The sequence below is a fragment of the Papilio polytes genome, unplaced genomic scaffold (assembly GCF_000836215.1).
Source record: "Papilio polytes unplaced genomic scaffold, Ppol_1.0 DF823621.1, whole genome shotgun sequence".
Lineage (NCBI taxonomy): Eukaryota > Metazoa > Arthropoda > Insecta > Lepidoptera > Papilionidae > Papilio > Papilio polytes.
This window is the reverse complement of record NW_013525583.1, coordinates 744,832-766,414: the sequence shown is the minus strand read 5'-3', so window position 1 is coordinate 766,414 and position 21,583 is coordinate 744,832. Positions and strand designations below refer to the sequence as shown.

At 32.7% G+C, this 21,583-nt stretch overlaps 1 protein-coding gene and 1 long non-coding RNA gene across 3 annotated transcripts; both read left to right on the top strand.

The window, feature by feature from the left end:
- Positions 1 to 1,363: 1,363 nt before the first annotated feature.
- LOC106104480 (1-phosphatidylinositol 4,5-bisphosphate phosphodiesterase gamma-1) lies at positions 1,364 to 14,780 on the top strand. 2 transcript variants are annotated; one of them, XM_013284544.1, is made up of 12 exons: positions 1,364 to 1,951; positions 2,181 to 2,319; positions 4,760 to 4,922; positions 5,385 to 5,585; positions 5,853 to 5,968; positions 6,394 to 7,324; positions 8,557 to 8,738; positions 9,140 to 9,317; positions 9,582 to 9,647; positions 9,835 to 9,999; positions 10,244 to 11,075; positions 11,512 to 14,780. In XM_013284544.1, exons 1-12 carry the CDS (start codon positions 1,594 to 1,596, stop codon positions 11,775 to 11,777), a joined length of 3,597 nt encoding a protein of 1,198 aa, XP_013139998.1. In that variant the 5' UTR covers positions 1,364 to 1,593; the 3' UTR covers positions 11,778 to 14,780. The 2 variants fall into 2 exon arrangements, with proteins under 2 accessions (XP_013139998.1, XP_013139997.1); XM_013284543.1 differs by having other exon boundaries at positions 1,365 to 1,951; positions 9,835 to 10,029.
- Positions 14,781 to 17,048: 2,268 nt separating this feature from the next.
- Positions 17,049 to 21,401, top strand: LOC106104507. The gene is made up of 4 exons (XR_001225677.1): positions 17,049 to 17,138; positions 17,507 to 17,675; positions 18,715 to 18,801; positions 20,941 to 21,401. It is a non-coding gene; the product is annotated as an uncharacterized LOC106104507 (long non-coding RNA).
- The last annotated feature ends 182 nt before the right edge of the window (positions 21,402 to 21,583 follow it).

Below are 21,583 nucleotides of genomic sequence, written 5' to 3'. Positions count from 1 at the left end.
AGGCGCAGAATACATATAGTCCCATATCGGACTCAGTATTTATTTGTATTATTTATAGACTGAGGGCAGACCACAGACTGTCTCCAGCACTGATCTCTATCAATAGACAGGCAAAAAGCTTTAAAGTATTACACAAAGTAGGATAAACTGACAGTAACTTTAATAGAGGCAAACAGAACAAAACAAAAGCTATTATTTGTAAGCATCGACTTATCCATCATGTCATCATCAACTTGACCTTATCCCTTACGGAGGATTGGCACAGTATGTGCTGCTCTTCATCACATCTCTATCAGCCTTCATATCTGAATCCACTCCCTTTTCAAGCATATCCTCTTTCACACAATCCATCCATACTTTCAATACATTAAGCACCGACCTATTCAATTAACAAAATATATGGTCATTAGTCATTGCACTTAAAAATAAAAAATTGTTTAATATTGTCATTCAAAGCATATTGTTATTTTGCGACCCACCGCCCTAAAGTAGGAGGTACTCAATTCGTCTGTATTTTTTTTTGTTTTGTTAAATCAGTCGTGTTCATTCGAACTGTGGAGTGTAAATAACTTAAAGCTTATTTTTCAAAGTGTGTAAGGTATGTGCACTGTTTTTTTTATACTCCAATTCATCGACCACACCACATTATTTTTGCACATAGTAACACTTTGACATCAAATGTCGTGTCTAGTGATGTCCATTAACCGGTTGTCAGCAAATCAGAGATGAATTGTTAAAGGTTGACGGTCTTTCTATCAACGAATCGTTTTAAGATTTATCTGCTTTGGTTTACTCTTTGAGGGATCATCATGTATTTATTTATATAACCAATCATATTTTTTAAAGAAGAGTCTAATTTAGATGTTTAGTAGGATATTCTTTGATAGCTGTGCAATGCATGCCGGTTCCTTCAAGTATTTGGTTAAAATTACTTTTTTACACTTTAATATTATAAATGCGAAAGTTTAGATGAATGGATGTTTGTTAGAGTTATGAGTCTAAATGGGTGAACAGATTTCGATAAATTTTGGTCTAGATGTAGAGGATAGTCTGGAAGAACAACTAGGCTACTTGTTTATGTTATTCTTATTCTACGCGAACGGAGTCGCGGGCGATAGCTAGTGTATACATATTTATGACTACGATTAAAATTTTCATTTTAAGTTCTTGGACTTTTAAATATTAATTTCGTTTTCATTAAACGTAAAAGTTGTCGTTGTATGATAAAGTTGGTTAATCCGACTGTCTAATTTACCATAAGTGCTCTAATTTATGTAGTTGAAATGATTTAAGGAAAATTATAGACGGTTGACATGTTGACAATGTCTGATATAACCTGTTCGTCGAAACAAATCATAGCCCATCACTACATTACTTCCTAACTCGTAATTCATTTGCTATGGTTTAGAAATGTCATGTCAAACAAACAAAATCGGGCAAATGTGTGTGTTTGCAGTACGAGTAAAAATATTCATGATGTTTATTCAATAAAGAAAATTTACTTAGATTTACATATTCCGCAGGCGAATGCTACCCATGTAGTTGCTTTTCAGACGCAGTCTCGAAACGCACGGCGCTAACAAAGGTAGTGCCATGAGTTCTGTTTACTATAACGGGGCCAACGATAGACTTATCCATGAGGCCGATCAATTGATATCGTACTTGGAAAGGGGGTCTCCTGTACTGAAGTTTTATCCGCGAAAAAGACCTGAACGTCGCACACTGTCTGTGCGTCGGGAAACACATCAAATTATTTTATTCAGAAATGGAAGTCCTCAGCGACATGCTCTCGAAGGCACCTTGGATGTAAGAGATATAAAGGAAGTTAGAATCGGTAAATCATCGAAAGACTTTGAACGATGGCCCGAAGAAACAAAGAGAATAGAAAATTTGAAATGCTTTACAATTTATTATGGTACCGAATTCAAATTGCGCTCGGTTTCTTTTGTTGGTAAGTTTATTTAGATTAGTATTTAGTATAGAAATAGCTTAATAAATTTGTATTTTTTCCAACATTACGTAATTTTCTAGCAATACATCTCCTTCAAAACTCCTTGCTTGAATGTTGTTGCATTTAAATGGAATATATTCATGGATAGAGCTATAAATATCTGTAGCAATATTTCCACTTGAGATGTTGGTTGTTGGTCTAGATCTAAAATAGCTTGTTTGTGTTTCAGCTCAAACGGACAAGGAATGTGAAACATGGGTGAAGGGAATTAGGTTTCTAGTAGAGGAAGCTGTAACTACACCATACCCACTACAAATTGATAGATGGCTACGAAGAGAATTTTATTCAATAGAGAACTCAAATGAAAAGTAAGTTTTTTTTTATTATGAAATTTATCGGAATCTGGCACTTGTGGCTTTGTCTATGCAGAGTTTAATGAAATCTATTAAAAACACAGTCTATTTTAATAAATGATAATGTAGCTTTTTAATGGTGAAAGGTTTTTTGAAATTTGTCCAGTAGTTTTTGTGTTTATTACAAATATACTAATTATTAAAAATGTGAATCTTTCCTATTTCTATATATAAAAGAGCTTGACTAACAACCATCAACAGACAGCCAAACGTACAGGATCTAGATTTGGAATTTTGCATAGAGATTTCTGTTTCTATGTAAATGTCCACAGAGGAATAATATAATAAATATTACTAACATTTGAGGTCCATACTGTGTATGGTGAAATATTATTCCTACATCTGAATTGCGTAAAACTTTTGGGAACAAAAAATTAGCAATGACTTTTAAAGTTTTTTTCAAATTAGTCCTCTCATACTAATATTATAAATGCGAAAGTTTACATGGCTGGATTGATGCTTGTTAGAGTTTGTAGCCTAAACGTTTGAAAGGATTTTGATGAAATTTGGTATAGATGTAGAAGATGATCTGGAAGAACACACAGGCTACTTACTTTTGTTTTTTTTTGTAAATTCCACACAGACGGAGTCGCAGGCGAAAGCCAGTATCAATGTAATTGTTCTTGATAGTGTAGAGTTAAAATTTTGCACAGAGATATCTGATTTGTCTTTAATAAGCACTTTGATGGGACTTAGTGGGAGAATATATTTGAAAATAGACTAAAACACTCTTTACATAAACAATTGACTACTAAGTGGTTTAAATTCTTAATAAAGGTACAAAGTTAGTTTTGAACTTTTAAACTTCACATGGGCTATGTTGCGACCAACAGTTCCTAATATTAATATAGAAATAGAATTTAAAAAAATCTTCATTTCCACTATTTAACAGGGTTATTTTTTTAATTAACAAACAATATACATTTATGGCCTTTTACAGGATTTTAAAACTATTGTTTGTCAACTTCATTATTATTGAATGTAAAAATAATAACTATGTATTTAAGATAGTATATTATATTTACATTACATTTGTTTTTGTAGTTAAGAAGTAATCTTGTACAGTTTTATTCCTTCATATATGAAGTAGTAACATAGTTTAAGGTTTTATGGCTTCAATCCAGCTGCTGCATACTGTCTGTATTAAATTATACTTTGTTGCCTTTGATTTGTCCTTTATATAAGACAAGCGTCTATTTTCAAATCAAGGACATTTTGTTGTACATTTTCTATTGGATTTTTATTGTGTTGAATTATGATTATATGTCTGCAATAGCTAACCTGTAACAACAGGATAGGACATGGTCTGTTTTTACCTGAGAAATTGAATTTCAAATTTTTGGGTAACGCTGTGCATTTAGCAATTTAAATTTAGGGTACCTCAGAGCTGTTTTGCTTTAGCGAATGACTAAACAATGAGAAAACGCACGTAAACAGGATAACGTTTGATTATACAGTCTGTAAGGAGAGGAAATATTTTTATTATGCAGTCGGCTTGGTACCCTTGTCTTATGAAAAATGTAACAATATTCTGATATTACATATGTGTCTTGGGCACTATATATGAAGAAAAATAGATATAACAATTACCTTATATTAAGTAACCACTAAATCTCATAGACAGTCAAAAATGTTATAGTCCAACAGACGCATCTAGCCCGGTGAAAATAATATAAAAAACAAAACATAATCAAGACATCTGAAAGATTTTGTGACTATACTATTAACTATTTTAATTTAGTTTTCTAATCAGCCCTTGTCAGACTATACAGAGATGTGTTAAAGGAAATTAAATGTAAAATAGCAGTCTTAAGTCCAAGTGCAGAATGAATATTATATGGTCATAGGTTTTATTGTAATCTGTGATTTAGCTGGCTACTATCTGATGCTGCCTTAAATGCCTTTTTAATAACTAGTGTAATAAAAAAAAATATACTGTCTGAACTATATATCTTATATAGAAACTAGCCTTTGCTCGCGACTTTGCGAATTAACAAAGAATCTAGAAATAAACTTAGCCTATGTTAATCTAAGATTGTAGCTCTCCAACAGTGAAATAATTTTTGAATTCAACTCAGTATGTATTCCTAAACCGCATATCAGATTCTGATTAAATCTTAATAGGTTATTCTTAGAGCACCAGATAAGGTTCTCTATAAACAATGTTTGTTTATGTTTTAAGAAACTGCTTGCTTGTGCTATGTTTCCTAGTATTGATTTAACATTGCAGTGCATACTGTGCATTTTAGCTGATGAATTATTAAATTATTTATCTGTTTAACTATTCTTATATTACGCTGGCAAACCATAGGGGTAGGCAGAGACTTAATTTGATGTGGTCCCAGAACAACTTTATACATTAATGATTTTATTAACATGTTTTTTTCAAATACAGGTTAACTCTTAAAGAAATTAAGGCATTCTTGCCTAAAATCAACTGCAAAATATCAACAACCAAATTACGCGACATATTCCAAGAAGTGGACACTGGTAAACGCGGCGAAATTGGATTCGATGATTTTTCATTTCTCTATCACAGATTAATCTTTGACGAAAATGTTAGTAGCCTTTTTCTTATTTATTATGTCTTTAGAGCGTTTCAATCTTGACCTACGTTCTCTCCCATTCTGCTACGCCCCTCTACGCCAAGATGTTTAAAAAACATACATTAAATGTTTATAACTTTGTAATTAAACAAAACATTGTATGTGAAGTTATTTTTATAGTGTCAGTTTGTTTTGAAACAGATTTAAGAACAAATTCAAATCTGCATTGCTGTTTTTCACAATTATAAAGATATGGCTTATCACTAGCTAATTAAACTTATAAAAATGTACTTGTTTGTATAAATAAGGCATTAAAAAAACAACTAGATAATGATATCTACAGTACATGAACTTGGCTCACTGTTAGACTTGTTACTGTTCAGTGTTAAATTTTTTCTTTACTTATTCATACTTATTCTGTTAAAATTGTATATGTGTAGATAAAAATTTAAATTAAATTGTAATTCTTTCCAGAATGTTCATGATATATTTGACAAATACTCGCTTTATTGTGAAAATGGTACGACAATAACTTTACACGAATTCCAAAAGTTCTTAATAGTGGAACAACATGATAAATTAGGAGAAGATGAAGCTAAAACATCACAGCATATCAGAGATTATTTGCGTGATCCACAGAGAGATATTTCTGAACCCTGTTTAACGTTGAACGAAGTAAGTATCGACAATAATCTTACTTCTTACTAATACTATAAATGTGAAAGTTTAGATGAATGGATGGATGTTTGTTACAGTTTGTAGCCTAAACGTCTAAACGGATTTCGATGAAATTTGCCATACATGTAGAGGATAATCTGGAAGAACACATAGGCTCCCCGTTTTTGTTTTTCTTATCTCGCACGAGCGGGGTCGTGAGCGAAAGTTAGTTAACTATAAATAGTAAAATATTTTAATCGTTCTAATTTATAATTTTATTTCTAGTTCATCGAAATGTTGTTTTCGAAACATAATTCAATTTGGGACAGCCGACATAATCAGGTGACTCAAGATATGACAAAACCATTATCCCATTACTGGATATCATCATCCCACAATACGTAAGTATTAGCATTATTATCCATAAACTAACTGTTCCCGCGCGGTTCCATCCACGAAATTATGAAAACTTTATTGTTTACATTTCTCAAATTCTCTATTGTAAATGTTAAGATTCAAATGCACAAATGATAACCTTGGCAAAATTTCTTCCTTGATGTTGGCAGCTTGTAGTTTATGGTCCCTTTCCAACACGATTTTTTCCAATTGATGTACCCACTAAGTTAAACAGTGTGGACATATATAGCCTGAACCATGTTGTAAGTGTAGGGATTTTTATTAAAGAAAGCATTATTCAAAAATATGCTGTGATTGCTGACATCCTGCGTCACAAAGTAGTGTGTGTTTACGCTTTTTTATATAAGTAGAGATAGAGAAGAGATTTAAGTAATAAATAAATCACTACATTACATTTTTATTATTGTAGATATTTAACTGGAGATCAGTTCTCAAGCGAATCTTCGCTGGAGGCATATGTACGGTGCTTAAGATCTTGCTGCCGTTGCATAGAATTAGATTGTTGGGACGGACCTGATGGTATGCCATTCATATACCATGGACATACATTAACAACGAAGATAAGATTCATGGATGTTCTTAAAACAATAAAGGAGCATGCTTTTGTGGCCTCTGATTATCCACTTATCTTATCGATTGAAGATAATTGCTCGTTACCACAACAGAGACGTATGGCGAGTGCATTCCAAGATGTATTTGGTGATATGTTGCTTGTCCAACCGATTGAGAAAAACGAAACATGTCTCCCATCGCCATATGATTTGCGTCGGAAGGTAATTTTGAAGCACAAGAAACTGCCCGATGGTGCTGAGGAGAATTCATTCGCAGTACGCCTAGAAGAAGGCAAAGATATGGATTTGAGGAATACAATTAAAAATGGTATACTGCTATTGGAAGATCCGGTTGATAAAGAATGGAATCCACATGCGTTTGTGCTTACTGAGAATAAGCTGTATTATACAGAGAACTACAGTGCACCGAGTGAAACTGATGTTGATAGTGATGGTGAACCAGATATGGACCCTAATTGCATACCCGAGGATGAATTGCACTTTGGTGAGTGTTGGTTTCATGGGAAATTGACTGGCAACAGACAAGAAGCTGAAGATCTTCTGAAAGCGCATGCACATCTTGGTGATGGCACATTTCTTGTGAGGGAAAGTGTGACATTTGTTGGCGACTACTGTTTATCATTCTGGAGACAAGGCAAAGTGAATCATTGCCGTATAAAATTGAAGCAAGAAAGGGGGATAACTAAGTATTATCTTATTGACACAATTTGCTTTGAAAGCCTCTACAGTTTGATTACACATTATAGACAGCATTCACTTCGCAGTCAGGTAAACAAATCTTATTTATATTATGAATGCGAAAATATAGATGGATGGATGGATGGTTTGTTACTACGTATCTCCAGAACTGTTCGAGCAATATCTACATATATGTAAATTAGGTTTTTTTTTTAATTTCTCGCGTTCGGAGTCGCGGGCGACGGTTAGTATATTATAACTATCCGTTGCCCATGAATCTGTCTGTGTGGAATTTGAACAACATACTTCAGTTTATAATATGTTTAATGATACAGAAACGTCGCAACAAAAGCATCTGTAACATCCTGTTTGGTTGCTTCGGTAGCCGTGGTCATGGACACAGGAACATGCATAAGAAGACAGCGCCTGAGAACTTTGTGAAATAAATATATTATTAAAAATATAGCCTGACCATAAATAAAGCATACTTATTATGAGGGCGCCGTAATCTCCTTATAGATATTGCAACACTTTGTTAATATGTCTGATAACTGTCATAACAAATTTAATTCCAGTTTTTCAGACTTATTTTTATCTTAATTGACCATACGCATTTCTCCGCGACTATATTTTTTCTGTTAATAAGACATTAAATTAATAATACAAACCAATAATGTCAATACCAAAGCAATTAATTTATGTATTAGAAAAAATGCTGTCATCATCAAGATAGTCATTCTGTATGTTTTCTACATAACTTTGTTATATTTTCCTGGTCAGGCTATCAATAAGTTGTTTTAAGTTTTTTTATTAAAATTGCAGACAGATTAAAAAAGAGTTAAAACTGTCTTTTGTCAAAAGTAAAAAAAAAAAAAAAAATTCGGTATTACAGATATTTCGATGTTATTGATCTTTATAGAAGGCAAAGACATTTAAGTAATATAGACTAGGCATAGTAACATTTTGTTATCGGTACTTTCTCTGAAAGGTACTATATCAGTTGTCAATATAGTGCCACCTTATTTTCTGGTATTGACATTTTACTAAAATATAAGCTGCATCTTTTGGTGTAAAATAAACTAAATAGTCACAACATATATACATCTAAATGTTATTTAATTACAATTATTGGCAATTTAAATAAAATTAAATTATATTGACATGTGTTTTTGAAGATCTATTAATGGATTGTGTTAGTAACATGTGAAAAATGTTTCAAATCAACTATGCCTACTCTATATATTCTTTTAATCTCTTTAATATGGCTATGATCGGTAATGTATTCGACTGTATCTTTTCTATAACATTTTTGTATATTTTAGGAGTTTTTTATAACACTGAAAGATCCCGTACCACAACCAAATAAGCACGAAGGTAAAGATTGGTACCATCCGCACTGCTCAAGGGCACAGGCTGAAGAACTGTTAAGAAAAGTTAATATTGACGGTGCTTTCCTCGTTAGACCGAGTGAAAAAGAAAATGGTTCCTATGCTATCAGTTTTAGGTAACACTTACTTATTATTTAAGAGAAGAGTCTAGCTGTTGCTCGCGACATCGTCCCCGTGATAAAAAAAACATAGCTCTTTACTCAGTGGCTACATAGCTTTTTAATGGTGCAGAAATTTGAAATTGGCCCAGTAGTTTTTGAGTTATTTCAATGCAGACGAAAAAACATTTTTCCTCTTTATAATATTGCTATAGATAAATGTATAATTGAATCTTGTAAGTGTATATTTATACTTTAATATTTATTTTCACATAAAAACTTGATAAAATCGATAAAGGGCAAGTGTGAGTGAGAGGCCAAAACAAGCTATAGAGACACAAGATGGGATGTCTTAATAAAAATTGGACATGGGATATTATTAAACCTGATTTTACAAACAACTAATTTTTATATTATAGGACAGAGAAGGAGATTAAGCACTGCAGAATAAGAGTGGAAGGGAGATTGTACACTATAGGCACGGTTAAGTTTGAGAGCCTTGTTGAGTTGGTGTCATACTATGAAAAGAATCCATTGTACAAAAAAGTCAAGCTCTCATATTCCATCAGTGAGGAAGCAATAAGAAGAATAATAGCTGTAAGTATAATGAGTAGAAGTAGAATGAAGTAGGGGTAGAATAAAGTAGAAGTAGAACGGAGTAGAAGTAGAACGAAGTGGAAGTAGAACGGAGTAGAAGTAGAACGAAGTAGAAGTAGAACGGAGTAGTAGAATGAGATAAAAGTAGAATGAAGTAGGAGTAGATATAACTTCAAGTGTGTCCAGGTGTGAGGGAATTCATTAAAAAACCTTTATTTTTTGTTTTCTTTCTTTACTTTATTTTTCCTTATTTTAATACCTCAGGAGCCAGATGACAGTTCAGTGTATGGAACACCAGGTTACATGGATCCTACGTCATTTACCTCAAGGGTAAATATGTTTATTTTTTTTATTTGTCGATTTATTTAATTTTTACTGGGGAATTATCTCAAGTATGTCAAAATGCTTTGACCTCCAAATGTTTTGAATTATTATCTGGTTTATACTTTTTTTTCAATTTTCTGTCAATTTTTAATTGTTTTTATTTCGCTGCTTTTTGCTATTTTTATCGTGTTAGGTAACAGTGAAGGCGTTGTATGACTACCGTGCGAGACAAGACGACGAGCTGTCGTTTTGTAAACACGCGATAATAACGAACGTGGACAAACCTGACGAAGGTTGGTGGCGAGGTGACTACGGAGGGAAACGTCACCATTGGTTCCCCGCAAATTACGTCGAAGAGGTAGATGTACCTCATTTACCAGAAATCGCTGTTAGTATAATAACCGTTTGCTTTGTCATCACGCAATATACAGAAAGTTCATGCATAATTTGTGCTGATTTTTTTTTCGTTGATGCCATTTCGCAATGTTGCATGTACTTTAAAATTATGTTTCTGTAACGGTTTGTAAAAATGCAAATATTTTATTATAATTTATACTGTTTTAATTACAACATTTAAAAGATGATTTTCTTAATGATTTCAGGGTTGTGCGGATGCTGAGAACCCTGCGTTAGGTTCCCTTCAGCAAGGAGTTGTTGATGTATTGGGTGCGGTGGTCGAGCTGGTGGTTGGTGAGGAGAGTGGTGCTGCTCGTTGGCTGGTCAGGGTCCAGACCCCCACAATGTGTTCTCCCTTTGATATGGCCGCACCAACCAGAGAATCAGCACTGGAATGGCTTGCTGCCATCAAGGAAGCCGCTCATAGCGCTGGCGCCAGATCCTTACAAAACAGGAAAATGGAACGCACATGGAGAATCGCCAAAGAAATGTCTGATCTCATCGTATACTGCCGTTCAGTGGCATTCAATGCTGATAAATTAAAAAGTAAAAATTTCGTCTTCAACGAAATGTCCTCATTCCCAGAAACCAAAGCGGAACGATTCATGTGCCAACAGGAGGCTTCTCAGGCGTATTTCCTCAAATACCACACGATCCAACTGAGCCGGATCTATCCTAAAGGACAAAGGATCGATTCATCTAACTATAATCCCATTCCATTCTGGAATGCCGGTTCTCAGATGGTGGCATTAAACTATCAAACACCGGATAAAGCGATGCAAGTGAATATGGGAAAGTTCAAAGAGAACGGAGGTTGCGGTTATATACTGAAACCGGAGTTTATGTTCGATGAGAGATATACTCCTCAAGATAGACGGTGTGTTGAGAGGAAAGTGAAGCCAGTGACTGTCATGCTGCGAGTTATTGCGGCAAGACATCTTTGCAAATCTGGGCGAGGTACAGCCAGTCCTTTCGTCGAGGTGGAGATTATTGGCGCTGATTATGACAGTGGCGTCAAGTTGGTCACCAAAACTGTCAGTGAGTATTCTTTCTGTCTACCCTCTGTAGATTAATTGAGTGAATGTGTTTTTACATTGCGCGTATGAATTATTGCTATTTATCGTATTCGTGTTGCGTTTTCTTAATAAAATCCTCTAATATGCGTTTGCGAGGACATTTATGATTGCGAACGATTTAGCCAGATGTCGCTGCAATGTAAATTTTCACATTATCGGTAAACTAATTAAAATAAAATATTCTCATTTAAAACTTATAGAAATTACATTTAACTAAACTTAAGAAGTAGATAAAATGTATTGCTAAATTATCTTGTACTAACTGTTGCTCGCGACTTCGTGCGCAAAAAACTATGTATGCTATGCTGTGACAGATTTTTTTAAATCGACCTAGTATTTTTTGAGTTATTTTTATCGCTTTCACTATTTTGTTATTCAATATGATTAATATTTTTTAGCTGACAACGGAATCAACCCGATATGGAACGACATATGCGAATTCGACGTCGCGAACCCCGATTTGGCTCTGATTCGTTTTTTAATTCAAGACGAGGATATTTTTGGGGATCCAAATTTCATTGGACAAGCGACGTATCCACTGAAATGTTTACGCACCGGATATCGCAGCGTCATATTGACCAACGGTTACTCTGAAGAATTGGAATTATCTTCACTTCTCGTGCATATAACTATTATGCCGAGTCGCTTACTTTCTTTGCCTTAACACATCGAATGCCGCAGACACGCAAGACCGAAAAAAACACGGCGTAGAATTTGTTAATTTTAAACTGGCAACTAATATTAATGCTTTATTTTATTATGTTCCTCACAAGTAATCTACAAACTCCACTGGTACTACTTTCCTATTGAAATTAAGTGCAAATCTATTGAAAAATGTAGTATGCATACGCTAATTGAATCCTATTTACGTATTTTTTAAACTACTTTATAATTTCATTATTTTACACTGTAATTTAAGCGTAGATTTTTTATTACATTTTTTTAAAGGATATTTTTATGAAATAAGCATCTTCTACATATTTCTCTATTGAGAATAAACTATACATTTTTAAGATTTCATTTATGATAATAATTCTCGAATTTCGAATCTTTATTAAATGCATTTAACTGAGGTATGCAACTTACAATATATATCTATATATACTTAAAAAAAATAACAAGGCACTGCGATTAGGTAGCTTATATTTGAGTCAAAACGTGAGTTAAAGTTTTGTGCTTAGCTTTTAGTTGTAATATTTCTCCTAAATTGAATATTGCATATAAAACTATTTTAATATCAAATTCGCGTTATTAACGTGATATTATTCACATTATTAATATAATTAGTGCCTCACTGAACTTTAAAACGTCATTCTATTGCAATGATAAATGAATTTATATAAATTAGATCGTTAGACTTGATAGTTGAGACTGAATAACTATGAAAGTAATAAAATAAACGCACAATAAGCAAAAGTATACTATTGAGACTGAAAAGTTGTAACAAAATACATCACATTCGATGTTTCCCGTTGGGCCGATCAGCAATACAATAAGCTCAAAAGGAAACCTTTTTACTTTTAAATCTTTTTAAATTATAAATTTTTTTTCATATTTCTGCGTATCTACATCACAATTTTTAATGCAAATATAAATTTTTGGGTCTGTATGTTAGAAATAATGCATTTTTATATTATAGTGCTATTTTCACATTATAAAGTCGACCTAACAGTATTTTGTCTTACAATTTTTGCTATTTATCTTTATAATTATGATGTTACAATTTTAAAATGTTGAAAATGTAGAATAGTTATACTTCTGGTTAATAAATCGTTTTTAAAATAATTGTATTAAGCCACAAAAATAGTCCTATAAGGATCTTATGGAGTTTTGTTAACTTTAAAAGGGGGGCTGCTAGTTTTTAGTTTTAGTAAGCAAAGATTACCAACTTCTTACAAAATTCTCCATATTAACAAAACCAAATTATATGATAATGATTTGCAAATTATTATTTCTGTAGTTCTTATTATATATTTAAATTGATACTTCACAAATTAATGCAGTTTTAATTTTATCCAAGCAAATACGAGGTGCATTTATACATTTTTGTTCAGTATTAGTTCTTTTTGGAATTTCAGTTAAAAATTACATTCACCCGTGCAGTTGCCGCTCCCTCATTGGTCAAAATATGATGCTTTCAAAATTATTTAGTTTACAAAATTGCCAACTGCCATAAGATCCTTGTATGTCTATATAAGTTGGATAAATTTATAATGTTAATGATTGTGTGTAACACGTTTACAACATGACCTCTCCTTAACCTTTAATAATTCAACAATATATTTATATACGTGTTTATGTATTGTAGTTTCACAATTGTTATGACATGGTAAATCACAATTTATAACAAATGAATAATCACAAATATTCACAAATATGAGTATAATTTGAATCTTCTTGATCCATAAATAAATAATGTTTTAATACCTTATACAGGGTGATTCTTAACGGACGGATCAACGGTTTAGTAGACTTAGAGGACCTCAATAGGTATCGTTTTAGCGCAAAGTATGTTGCTTAATTTCCTATAGTTTTGAAGTTAATTATTTTTTTGTAAAATAAATCTGAAAAATCTGATTTCCGACAAAAAATAGCCCGTACGTCCAAAATAATGTGTTAACAGTGGTGATTTCTTCCTTTAATAAGCCTAATAATTGGGCTTTAGTACCACTGTCCCTTTTTTGGATTAACTCACACGAGAACTAAATAACAAATGGTTATTGAAAATTTTCTTCAAACAAAATTTCTTTCTACGCACGTCTGCAGTACACCGTCACAGCGGCTACCAGCCTCGCGTCATTTAAAGACAAGCTTAAGTCATGGCTAATACAAAAAAGTCTTCTATAGTGTCGAAGATTTTTTCCTACCATGATTGTTTTATATATAATGTTCACTCAAAATATCTGTTAAGTTTAATATTCTGACTTGTAATTCGCTTACCAATAAAATATTTGAATTTGTGGCTATTGTGGTCATCTAACTCCACTTAACCGTTGATCCGTCCGTTAAGAAACACCCTGTATACCAATTCTATTTTAAGTATAATTCTTAATATTTAAACACGCTAAATACCATCGACTTGTCTCGCGAGTTGTCTTTCATACGTAAAAATGGTATTGGCATGTTACGTGTTATTATAAGCGTATAGTATTAAATATACAAAAGCGTATTATCACTACGTAAAATATAATTTTATGGAGTTATCACATAAATTAGTTTTTAAAACTGAACAAAAATGATCAACAATTTTCAAACGTACACAAGTTTCTTTATTATTCGTAGATGTTTCTAAGATATTATTAGATAGAATATATATTTAGACATATAGATGAAAAATAATAGCATAATATACGACTGCAAATTGTGTTAAGATTATATAATTTGTGTTACAAATATTGTTAGACATCAGTGGTTTTATAGGATTTCTATAAATATACACATTTCTATAAAGATACATCATTGTTCGGCATTAACTGGCATGCCAGTAGCAAGTAGTAGTAAAACAGTTAATTCGATCCCATTATAGTTTGTCTAAATAAGGTAGATTAGTTTGACAATTCGTTTGACAATTTAGTAGGGATGGTTGTGATAAACCAAGCATGAATCTTTTTGATTTTTAGTCTCATAGAAGTTAGAGTCGATAAATTCCAAGTTATACCTTTTGATTTAAAAAAAAAAACACTTTTCTCAAATTCATTATGACCTGCAGAACCATCACAAGTAATGCGAGTAAATAAATTCTTATTAGTACTACTGCCGTACGTAATCGAATTGGATTTCGCTATTATTAATGTAATCGATAAATTCTCTACACTATTAACAATAATAGAATTATCATCTAAATTATTTAATAAGAAAATCCAAATTTTAGTTAAGTTCGATAAATTTTATTTAAACCAAATATCGATAGTTCATAATTGTTCGCTGTGCGTGTTTGTTTCGTCACTACTATATATGCATTTGGTTCATATACATTTAATTCGATACTTCATATGCGTCATTTATCAAACTAATCTATCTTATTTAGACACTATAGTTCCATTTTTAACCACCGCCAATAATTGCGACAGTCAGCGCCTGACGAAAGTGAAATAGCACAAAGTAGCACCCCTTATAACCTATCCATTTGCATCAACAATGCACTAAAACATTTATTCATCTATATATTTTATGCTATTATTGATTTTGAATAATTTATGTTATCTAATAAACATCAACAATTATGTAAGTTGAAAAACCGTGACTTTTATTTCATCCTTTTTCTTTGATAGACTTTTTGTTACTGTGGTGGGTTACCACTACTGTCACAGTGTATTCACACATATCGTCTATTATTTTCAAGATTATTGTGAAAAAACACCACCTCAGCATATCTCTCTTACAAGTATAACTTTTTGCGTTATTTTGTAATTTATAGATTATGTTTACGTAAACGTTTCGTTCGCTCGCGACTTCGTCAGCGTAGAATTAAAAACAAAACAAAAGTGAATAGTCTATGTGTTCTTCCAGACTATGCTCTACATCGATAATGTAATTTCATCGAAATCCGTTCGGTAGTTTAGGCTACAAACTCTAACAAACATCCATCCATCCATCTAAACTTTCGCATTTATAATATTAGTATATATGATTTGTAATCATATAATAAATGGGGGAAAAGCCATAAGTAGGCACCAGATTCAAGTATTCAGTATATCTGTCAATTCTTTTATACATCATTGTCAAGAATTAGGGTTATCGCACATTGCACCACTCCTAGCCCATTCGCAACAGTCACGCCTCGCAATCATTGAAGCACTCGCCACTGCATCTCCGTCACCTCGACGCCTTCCATTTAGCAGGAATAAAATAAATTAGAATGACTACTTATGGTTTTGAACAAACCAGCAACACGATATTTATTGATTTTCTTGATTAAGACAGTTTTATTTCGCTATATGTAAGAACAAACACCAAAGATAGGTATGTATATGGTTGAAAATACAAAACAATCTTGGTAGCTCAGCGATTTAGTATGCAAAGCATTTTAAAATAATAACTCCTTAGTTATGTCCTGAATTTGATTCTCAAGAATCAGAAATTGTTTTTTCGGTGTGTGTGTGTGTTTTTTTTGTATTCGTAAAGATATTTAGTAACTGTTTCCATGCCGGTTGCAATGGCGTACGCAGATCTTTCGGCACCACACCGACTAGATTTGGACCACTCCGCTTTCCATCTTCAGGGTCACTCACCCTTAATAAAAGCTGCTAGGCCGATTTCAAATTCTTTCATCATTGAATAGCTGCGTTATTTATGAGTAAAATAGTCTATGTTATAAACTAAGCGACTAGTAGTTACACTTCAATCCTGTGGGTTTTTGTACCGCTAATATTCTTTATTGCATTTTTTAATTTATGTTTTTGTCCAATAAATAAAAAAGAAATCGTTTCCTTAGCGGTCACCGCCGTCACCTCAAATTTAGAAGTACCTAAGTTGAGACGTTTTAACCTAATATTTAGTTTATAGTCTCAATAGATAATGATATGTAGGTAATCAAATGTTATATTATAATTGGCGAACGAGTAAAAGATGTTGGAATTTAATCTGGCGACTATACTTATAGTTTGGTAATCAGTACAAGTTTATAGTTCGTGGCAACGAAATGATAGATGTGCTGTTATCCTTATTATTAACAAAACTTTTCAAAATCGTATGAATATCATAAATTCCTTAATTGAAAACTAGATCGTTTAATGTTTTTTAACGCCCAGTTATTGATTTAATACTTTTAATAAAAAAATTAAATCCGAATCAGTTAATCGAAGAATAACAATTAGACATCTGGCAAACACAAATTAACGGAAATCTACGCTTTGTCTTTGATTATGTGCAAGATTGCATTTTGCGAACGCCCTCCATCGTGCTTGCAAAATGTGTTCACTTGGTGGCGTGCGCCTCAGAGGGTTAACACGTTAGTTAATCAGGAAATTCATCAGTCGACAGTCCACAGCATTTCTTCAATCCTGAGAAGAGAATATAAGAATTGGTGAGTATACTTTAATTGTTATGATATATTTCATTTTATTTCCTGTTGATTTAAACACGAATGACGTCATATCTAGACTTCTCATTGTTCCAATAAGACAAAGTAAAGGAACGATAGAGGATCCACGTGTGATATAGCCGTTGCTTTGTAGTTAAGTTTTAGTTATGCACATTCCTGAATTAGTAAGAGCTAACGGACATCTCAGATTTTGCCACGTGCCATGTGGTTATGCTATAATCTTCACTAAGCATGGCATATCACGTGGAGTCTTAAAGCTGATATTGTAAGTAGAATTAATTACACTTCATAATTATAATAAGAAACCTGCTGAATATGATATTTGACCTAATGCTTTTGCTCTGACGCAGGAATTCTTCATTGCATTGAGAAGCAACACGTGGAGGGGAACAATTGCGGTAAGGAATTATCGTCTACGTTGTTCGAGTACGGCTGTGGCGAGCTGTTGCGGCTGATGCACTTTGAGGGCATTTGTCACGTCCACCAAGTCAAGCAACATGCATTAGCGATCAACTCTTGGTGAGTCTTTATTATCATGTCTATCGTTGTAAACTTCCTTCATTTAACGTGCCTTGTATCTTCTTTTTAAACAGTTTCATATATATTTGATTAAATGTTCAGTTAAATTGAACTTTGAACTTACCACGTGGCAAGTTCAAAGTTCGATCGTAGTATTTGTTGATTGTAAATCAGAATAAAGTTAGTGTTTAAATTAAAAGTCACATTTTGACTATGAAAAGTCATTCACACAAAAGCACGTGGCGTACCTAATTCTTATTGAAATAAGAAGATGAAATTTATTCTTATAAGACTTATAACAAAGCTGCAACGTGTTTGTCAAATTGTTGTCAATTTGTAGTATAATTTGTAAGGTATATTGGGCACATAGTTACATGTGTCTTCCTTTGGGCGTTGCTTACATGGCACATTGCTATTGCATGATGCAAGCGGCGGCCATCTTGTCAATGCAATTGCCTACATGGCACATTGCTCATGCATGATGCAAGCGGCAGCCATCTTGTCAACGCAACCATGCCTTTGTTACATCAGCATTATTTGTCACGTATCTTGTTTTATAGTTAGATACTACTTAGGGTTAAAAATATTTTTTGATTTCAATTGTATGCAAATAAATACAATATTAACAACAATGTAACTAATTTCCTTGATCGAAGGCAGATATTAGTTTTCCATTTGGCGCTGTGCTTTTACATTTTTCCCGCCCTTTCCACATTCATTCATATGCTCCATCTTTTGATTGTTTTATTTCTATCTTTTATTGTGTAAATAACCGGAATATACTCGTATGTGTATTTTGCGAGTTGACGAGCTTTGTTTGAATGTAGTCCATAGATAATTATAAAATCTTTTAATTAATTCTTATATAACCGTTTCCATACGTGACTAAAATAATCGATAAATTCACTACTCGAAAAAACTATTTTCATTAGATATTAAGCGAATATTATGCTTATTTTTTGGGCACCAATCTGAACAATGCTTAAACTGGCGGTAATAGGTGCGTTTACATTATACTAAATTGTATTTTATGTTTTAGATGTTTGTGAAGATAACCTGCCGCTGTTTCTTGAAGTCAAGAAATAGTGCACGTTCTGCAAACTGGAGGACAGATTGTTGACAACGGGTAATTAATAATATTTTTTGTTACTGTTAAAGTTTGAATGAAAAAGAAATAAAGGAAATTAGATGGATATCCTTGGACCCAAAATAATTTCATTTAGTTGAATTTCTCCTTAAATTCTATTGTTTAGATTGACAACGGACAAGAATCAGCAAGAATTTAAGATCTGCTCATAACATTTCATTAACATTAAACTCTCTTTTGTGTATCGTCCAAGACTATTGTGGCACCTTTTTCACATTGAAAGGAGGGCGCCTCTGCGCATTTAGGGTTACCAACAAGTTAATGTTTCCACATTTAAGGAAAATCCTTCCGTTTAGAAAAGAAAACGCAAATTGTAAAGAAAGTATTAGTACCTTACAATATAACTAGAAAATTAGAGCTTATCTAGAGAATAATAGATATCTTAATGATTGTTGTTTACAACCAACTGAACTGACAAGAACTGAAGTGAACTGACAAGCTATGTCACTATTCCCCTGACATTAAATATCATTTGTTTATTTCATAACATTGTCTGCTGCCAAAAGAAACTGGTATATCTATATAAAATATTTACCTATTATGATGATAACGTCAAAAGACGCATTATACCATAGATAATACATATATATACTGAGATAGATGCGACACGGCCGTTTCAGTTTTTTATTTCCTCGCCTTGTTCAAGAGATGGCGTATAAGTGCTGCGCTCACCCACACACACGCACACACCCACACACACACTTCAAATGTGTATATTTACATATATAAGGATAAGTGTAAATATCTGCTAAAATAGAAACCCAAAGTTGGTATTAAATTTTATTGCGTAACCCAATTGGTTATATATCATACATTTACATATGTCCATTTTCAATAGTGACGTCCTCGAACAGCGTTTTCCAGATTTTCAATATTTCTATTAAACGGCCAGTCTTGGTGAAACGATGCAGAGAACCTGAAAGCATAACAAATTTTACCATACAACATATTATACGCTACTAATTACCGTCCTCAGTTTCACTCGCGTAGCAAACTGTGCATGAGTGAAGCTGCGAGCAGTTAGTACTTTTAAACATTGTGACAAGGCACTAACAACGCAGCCTGACTGAGTTATAATTTTTACTATAGTATGGGGTACTAATTATCGCCCGCTGATTATGTAGTCACCAACCTCTAATTCTAAATTATATCATTAGGACAATTTGTTCAAATTCGTAAATCACATTGGTACATGGCAGGATTCGAATCAGGACCTGCAGATTCCAAGTCAAGATACTTGACCCCTGAGCCAACTAAGCTCATAGGCATAGAAAGGCAACACTCACATCAGACTACTATTAAATAGTTCCAATTTTTCCCATTTGAATCTAGTATATCATGAACTTTGATTTAACTTGTTACTTGCTAATAATGTTCATCATAAAATCACTGGCACAAACCTGCCGCAAAGTTAAGTTTTTAGTGACGTTAAAACTGTACACGTTTCAATACAACTTTTTTTCTGTCGATGTAGATATTTTCTGTAATAATAAGTATTGTTATAATTTTCCGCTACAAGTAATCTAAATTAACTATGATTACTACATTCTACAGAATACAATTTCAGTTATATTACAAAGTCACCTTACAATCGAAATAACAATTATCGCGGGCTTTTGGGCACATCAGATATTTTCTTTAGTAATTCATTTATTTATTTATAATTAATTTTAGTCGTTTTTAGTTTTGTAAAATTTGTGACGTTTATACGTAAAAACTATTTTTGCTTTTAATTTTGACACAATATTGTGCTGCTATCAAAGAGTTTTGTAGCTATTAAGAGTAACTGGTTTTTAACGCCATCTAGTCTTAATTTAAACGTTTTAAATGACTAAGTTTCCTAGACTTCTCTACTAGATGATGTTGATTACCGTGCCAAGTTTTTTTCAATCATATTGTATGGCAGTGTCACCCCCCTGATTATACAAATGCTTCATGAAGCTAGCTGCAGTTTTCCTGAGCTTCGTCGTCATAGGGAACTTATTTTAGCATTCACTCTCCTTTTAATAACATAATAAAGAAGAATGCTGACAACTTATAATTTCTTTATTATATATAAAAATACCGTATATACTACAAACAGTTTCATATTATAGGATACTTCTTTGCGTTTTTCAGATCCTAATCTTCAAAAACATCGAGTAGAGACGCTGACTGCTTACCCAGATTTGTGTCGTCTGGCGTAATTATGACGAGCAGAATGAAACACAGAAAAGAGAAATTATCAGGTGATGTCGATTCAAGTTTGCGATAGTTGTTAATTTTTAGGTTTAAGTAAGTTGTAAATAATTATTTCGTAATTTGAAGAAGCGATTTCGTGTTTTCTGTAGAGTTGCCACAGGATGTGCAGTATTTTCTTCAAAGTTAAATGCAAATTTCCAAATCAATATTTTTTTTCCTTTCGGTTGTTCAGTAGAGTTTAGAATATTACTTTCAATGGAGTCTTCATCTCACAAAAACGTACGAGCTACCATAGAGTCGAAATATTCTGTAAATTGTTAAATAAAGTCATCCAAATCGTCATGTAATGAAATCGCTTCTTTTTCTTCAGTATTATTATTATTACCCTTAAATTGTTATGTAGAATTATTGTTTTAGAATCTAATTAATTTATAGTACATTAATTTAAGAACCATTATGAATTTATCAAATAGTATAGTGTGTAATATTTAAGTAAATGTAGACTATTTTATTCATTTGATATATTTAAAGTGCTAAAAATATGGCTGTGCAACCTCTCTACGATCCATTTCAATTTACC

Coding starts and splice junctions, on each gene's coding strand:
- LOC106104480 (XM_013284543.1), top strand. CDS start 1,594: ATGAGTTCTGTTTACTATAACGGGGCCAACGATAGACTTATCCATGAG. Junction 7,325..8,556: donor AGCATTCACTTCGCAGTCAG/GTAAACAAATCT, acceptor TGTATATTTTAG/GAGTTTTTTATAACACTGAA. Junction 10,030..10,243: donor CTCATTTACCAGAAATCGCT/GTTAGTATAATA, acceptor TAATGATTTCAG/GGTTGTGCGGATGCTGAGAA.